The sequence below is a fragment of the Loxodonta africana genome, chromosome 2 (genome assembly GCF_030014295.1).
Source record: "Loxodonta africana isolate mLoxAfr1 chromosome 2, mLoxAfr1.hap2, whole genome shotgun sequence".
Taxonomy (NCBI): Eukaryota; Metazoa; Chordata; class Mammalia; order Proboscidea; family Elephantidae; genus Loxodonta; species Loxodonta africana.
In genome coordinates, this window is record NC_087343.1 from 203,196,522 (window position 1) to 203,202,752 (window position 6,231).

General features: G+C 42.7%; 1 protein-coding gene across 1 annotated transcript; it reads left to right on the forward strand.

The window, feature by feature from the left end:
* The first annotated feature begins 1,389 nt into the window (after window positions 1-1,389).
* Window positions 1,390-3,234, forward strand: LOC100655885 (olfactory receptor 2T10-like). Its single transcript, XM_010594554.3, has one exon. The coding sequence runs from the start codon at window positions 2,357-2,359 to the stop codon at window positions 3,137-3,139; it is 783 nt and encodes a 260-aa protein (XP_010592856.2). The 5' UTR covers window positions 1,390-2,356; the 3' UTR covers window positions 3,140-3,234.
* Window positions 3,235-6,231: the final 2,997 nt, after the last annotated feature.

Genomic DNA, 6,231 nt, shown 5'->3' on the forward strand with positions numbered 1-6,231 from the left:
ACTAGATAACTGGGAGCTCCTAAAAATCAAACACCTATATGCTCATCCAAAGACTTCACCAAAGGAGTAAAAAGATTACCTACAGACTGGGAGAAAGTTTTTAGCCATGACATTTCCAATCAGCTCCTGATCTCTAAATTCTACACGATACTGCAAAAACTCAACTACAAAAAGACAAATAACCCAATTAAAAAGTGGGCAAAAGATACGAACAGACATTTCACTAAAGAGGACATTCAGGTAGCTAACAGATACATGAGGAAATGCTCATGATCATTAGCCATTAGAGAAATGCAAATCAAAACTACAGTGAGATTCCATCTGACTCCAACAAGGCTGGCATTAATCCAAAAATCACAAAATAATAAATGTTGGAGAGGTTGTGGAGAGACTGGAACACACGTATACACGGCTGGTAGGAATGTAAAATGGTGCAACCACTTTGGAAATCTATATGGCACTTCCTTAAAAGCTGGAAGCAGAACTCCTGTACAACCCAGCAATCCCACTCCTTGGAATATATCCTAGAGAAATAAGAGTCTTTACAGGAACAGATATATGCACACCCATGTTCATTGCAGCACTGTTTACATAGCTAAAAGATGGAAGCAACCAAGGTGCCCATCAATGGATGAATGGATAAATAAATTATGGTATATTCACACAGTGGAATACTAGGCATCGATAAAGAACAGTGATGAATCTGTAAAACATTTCATAACATGGAGGTATCTGGAAGGCATTATGCTGAGTGAAATGAGACAGTTGCAAAAGGACAAATATTGTATAAGACCACTATTATAAGAACTCGAGAAATAGTTTAAACAGAGAAGAAAATATTCTTTGATGGTTACAAGATGGGGAAGGGACAGAGGGAGGAAAGGGGTTTTCACTAATTAGATAGTAGATAAGAACTACTTTAGGTGAAGGGAAAGACAACACACAATACAGGCGAGGTCAGGACAAATGGAATCAACCAAAAGCAAAGAAGTTTTGCTGAATAAACTGAGTGCTTTGAAGGCCAGTGTAGCAGGGGCGGGGGTTTGGGGACCATGGTTTCAGGGGACATCTAAGTCAATTGGCATAATAAAATATATTAAGAAAACATTCTGCATCCCACTTTGGAGAGTGGCTAGCAAGTGGCCATCTAAGATGCATCAACTGGTCTCAACCCACCTGGAGCAAAGGAGAATGAAGAACACCAAGGACACAAGGTAATTATAAGCCCAAGAGACAGAAAGGCCACATAAACTGGAGACTACATCAGCCTGAGACCAGAAGAACTAGATGGTGCCTGGCTACAACCTATGACCGCGCTGACAGGGAACACAATAGAAAACCCCTGACGGAGCAGGAGAGCAGTGGGATGCAGACCCCAAATTCTCATAAAAAGACCAGACTTGATGGTCTGACTGAGACTAGAAAGACCCCGGTGATCATGGCCCCCAGACCTTTTGTTGGCCCAGGACAGGAACCATTCCCAAAGCCAACTCTTCAGACAGGGATTGGACTGGACAATGGGTTGGAGAGGGAAGCTGGTGAGGAGTGAGCTTCTTGGATCAGGTGGACACTTGAGAATATGTTGGCATCTCCTCACTGGAGGGGAGATGAGAGGATAGAGAGGGTTAGAAGCTGGTGAAATGGACACTAAAAGAGAGAGTAGAGGGATGGAGTGGGCTGTCTCATTGGGGGAGAGCAGCTGGGAATATGTAGCAAGGTGTATGTAAGTTTTTGTGTGAGAGGCTGACTTGATTTGTAAACTTTTACTTCAAGCACAACAAACATTAAAAAAAAAAAATCTAAAATGACCATAACACCCCTACTGAAGGTGATAACTGAATTAGTTCTTTAAGAAACACATACGATAATTTTTCATCAAATTGACTGGCTGTCTGCTGATAGAGTATTAGAATGTACCTGTGTTCCTATTTCGTTACTATCAGCAATTGCAGTTTGCAATAGTAGATATGTAAGTTTACTAAGTAATCAATGAGAGTTAATTAATGAAAATCTTTCATGTTGAGAAATTATTTATGATACTGAGGAGACCACGACAAGGAAAGATGTTGGCATGAATATATTCACAGAGCCCTGGTAGTAAAAGTGGTAGACCAGTTGTAAGAGAACATGCCATCTGATAGAACAATGTTTTTGCCCTTGTTTTCAAGGCAATAATGTTCAGTCATGTAGACAGACAATAAGATAGTCACCACAGATTTTATTCTCCTGGGCTGTGGTCTGAGTTGAGTCACCTTGTGATCCTCATCTGCATCATTCTTCTGGTCTACTTTGTAGCTGTGATGGGCAATGCTGTTCTCATTATCTTCATCTGGTTGGATTCCCGACTCCACTCCCCATGTACTCCGTGCTTTGTCAGCTCTCCCTCATTGACTTGGCCGTAATCTCAACTTCTGTCCCCATAAGAGTCACAAACTTCTTCTCAGGGAAGAGAACCATATCACAGATTGGCTGCGGAACTCAGATCTTCTTTAGCTTAACCCTGGGGATTGCTGAGTGCCTCCTGCTGACCCTCATGTCCTACAATCACTATATTGCCATCTGTAACCCTCTGCAGTACTCAGTCATCATGAGTCACAACATCTATACACAGATGGTCATTGGGTTCTGGGCAGGAGGGGCAGTAACTTCCCTGATTCATACAGTCTGTGTCATGCAATTCCCTATCAGTTGTCCCCAAAAGATTCCTCATTTTTTGTGTGAGGTCATGGCCCTTCTGAAGCTCACTAGTAAGGGCATTTCAGCCTATGTAAAGTCAGTGGTAGTCTCCAGCCCTCTGGTGGTCCTGATTCCCTTGAGTCTCATCCTGCCCTCCCACATCCTTATCTTCCTTGCTGTTCTCCACAGAAACTCACTAGAAGGCAGGAACAAAGCTCTGGCCACCTGCTCCTCTCACCTCTGTGTGGTGAGCCTCTCCTTTGGTCCTGCTATACTGGTCTACATGATACCTGGCTCCTCTATGACCCCCAAATTAAACCAATCTCCCCTTATGCTTAATGTTGTCCTTACCCCTATGCTTAACCCTCTCATCTATAGCCTGAGAAACAAGGATGTCATAGCAGCCATGAAGAGTATAATCATCAGTAGATATTCCCTGGGAGAGATGAAAAGCTATACCTGATTATAGTCTCATGTAGACATATTTCTTTCCATTGCATTCAAGAGCCTTTAGGACTTCATAAATTCTGTCAATAGGATCATAGAAACATTGGAGACATTTGCTTCAACCCCTTTTTTGTAGAAATAAATACAAATAAAATATAAAATAACATCTAAATACAAATAAAATATAAAATAACATCTATGGTCTCAGGGGACTATCACAAAAACCAGTTTTTCCAACTCAAAATTCTGAAATCACACCACTCCTCTCTAAATAATAAAGTATCATTTTGCCTAAATCAGGGCTTTAAACCAGTTCTCCCCAGTTCAGTCATTGCTGAGGAAGTGAAACCAGAACAAACCTGAATTTTTTTAAATTTTGGTGAAGTGGAATGATATCCAGAATGGGAAAAATTATGGGTCAAATCCCTGCTAGAAACCTAGTCTCCTTCTTGGAAAACAAGGGCTGTGTACACATTGCATAGCAACCAATGTTGCCAAACAGGTTTTCAGCAGAGTTGGAAACAGTGGTACCCCTCTCAAAGATGTCGGCTAACCTCACCACTTTGAATGTGTGTTGCTAGCCACAGGTCCAGCCAATAATCCAGTCTCCTGCATCGGGCTCCTCAAAGGGCTCACTATGTCTCTTCTGAATCTCCCTTAATAGGGCTTCAGCCCATAATTCTTCCTGTTCCGGTTATCATTCCAGATCACCCAAATTATAAAAATTCAGGTCTGTACCAGTTTCACTTAGTCAGCCATCACTGAACCAATTCAAATTTGTTCAAAGACCTGGCCTAAATATGCCCAAATTGCAAATCCACTCACATGCCTAAATATATCTGTGAAGAAGAAGGTGTGAGCTGCTCCTCAGAACAGTGGGAGATCTCATAACTTCAGAGTAGGCTTAGAAAGCAGAAATCCTGAGACCAGGACTTTCAAATGATATGGCATTAAAATAGTCTCATCTACCTTGAATTACCTATGGTAGCTTTTAACCAAGCTGCATGCCTGCAACCAATAGTCAATGTTACATTTCATAAAGAGCAAAGGGTAAACCTGAGTCCTTTCTCATGGCTCCATGCTTTTCCTCTTTCTTTGTACTCCTCTGAATTCACACCCATTGTGCAAAGGAAACATAGTCCTGAATAAGATTACAAGATCTCTTCCTGATGATCTGAAAAATTGAAATAAAAAATAATGGTATCTACTTCCTGGAATTGCTGAGAGGATTAAATGAACTAACATGCATGAAACCCACCAGACAGTGTAGGCAGGAAGTAAGGGCTATGTTACGTCGACCCATTGCAGGGCCAGGGCATAAACTTTTAGCACTCAACAAGGAGGTAGGAGAACTCAGCTCTTTAAGGCCTCCCTCCTAGGCGTGACAAACAGGGCTTTATTTTATATGTAATAAAGATATATCCTATTCACTCTAAGCTGAAATCTGAATAACTAAGTGTTGAAACTGGCCTGTTCTCAAAGCAGAGAAAAAAAACAACGTTCTAGAATACAGAAGTAAATCAAATTTCACCCAAAAATTTTTAAATAAAATTACTATTTATTAATAAAATTTAGCAGTCAAATTTTAAAGGATTGTGCAAAATTTAAGAAAAAGTCCACAAAAGCCAAAATACAACCTTGAGTATATCTAATTGAATTTAGAGACCATTTCAAGAATAGATTTGACACATTGAACATTAATGACCAAAGATCAGATGAGTTGTGGGACATAAAGTATATCATACATGAAAAAATTAAGAGAGGCGGAGCCAAGATGGCAGAATAGACAGAGGTTTCTGTGGAGCCCTCTTTACAACAAAGACCTGAAAAAACAAGTGAAACGAGTATATTTGTGACAGGCTGGGAGCCCTGAGCATCAAAGGCAAGCTTAGACAATGAACTGAGGGGCAGGGGAAGGAAGAGACCATCCAGAAGTGGAGAGGAGTTACTGGGCCTGAATCGTGGGGAGCCCTCAGGCACCATTCCCAGAGCGGCGGCAGCAGCAGCCTGGTACTAGCGTTCAGCTGCAGTTTCCTCAGGGAGAGGCGGCCAGCCGCACAGACAACTCACACCACCAGAATCTGAGTAGAAGGGTGCTCTTGGCAAAAGCTAAGTATTTGCGTATATTTTACCGTGTCTCCCGCCATCCCCCAAGCCAGCTTCAGCGGCTGAATCCCTGGGCATGAGATAGACCCTAGTGAGCACCTGGAGCCGTCCTGCCAGCCTTGGGAAAGGAAAAAATTAGCAGCTGGGGGGAAAAGATAATTTGCTAGCTCCATTAACTGGGGGAGCTCAGGACAGAAGCAGCTCCTGTCCAGGCATAAACGGTCCGTGGACCTTGAGCACCTTTCCCTCCTGCATGGACCTGTGTGGGCCTATTTCGGGATAATAGGCCCTTGTTGGCAAACTCCAACCATTTCAGCAGTACGGTGGAGAGGTTGGGGTTTGACCTTTGAAATTGCTTTGCCTATTAAACAAGGTCCTCACCTACCCACAACAGGGACCTAAGGACCGGTGGCTCCACTTGGGTCACCCAGCCACCCGTGACAGGGATCCAGGAATAACTGGTATCTCCCAGCCCTTACAACAAAAATTTTGGGTGCCCGTGGTCCCTCTGTGGAGCCTACCCACCAGCACACTCTAGGGAACAGAGACACATTTTCCTCAGAGACACTTGGAGATCGGTTCTCAGGCCCTTGTCTTGTTCAGAGCATGACACCCTGCTGCAATCAGATATGGGTATATACGCCAAATACCCCAGGCCCTTTAAGACTGTAGGACAGAGCCTGTACCACACACTTGATATTAGCTACCTGGAAACCTGAGCTGAATTCATACAAGAAAACTGAATGGACTCCTAGACTGATATACCTGATAACAGCTCTAGCCAGCTGGGGACAGGATACCAGAGCTCCAAAGGTGAAAATAATAAAGCTAGCTCACTCAAGCAACCCATAGGGGTATACCAAAACAAAACAAAGCAAGCAGCTACAACACAGTAAGCAAGCATAAACTAATACAATAACTTATAGATGACTCGGAGACGACAGTCAATATCAAGTCACATAAAGAAACAGGCCATGATCACCTCAACAGGCTCTCAAAACA

Bases quoted from the DNA above. Each gene is read 5' to 3' on its own strand.
- LOC100655885 (XM_010594554.3), top strand. From the start codon at position 2,357: ATGTACTCCGTGCTTTGTCAGCTCTCCCTCATTGACTTGGCCGTAATC.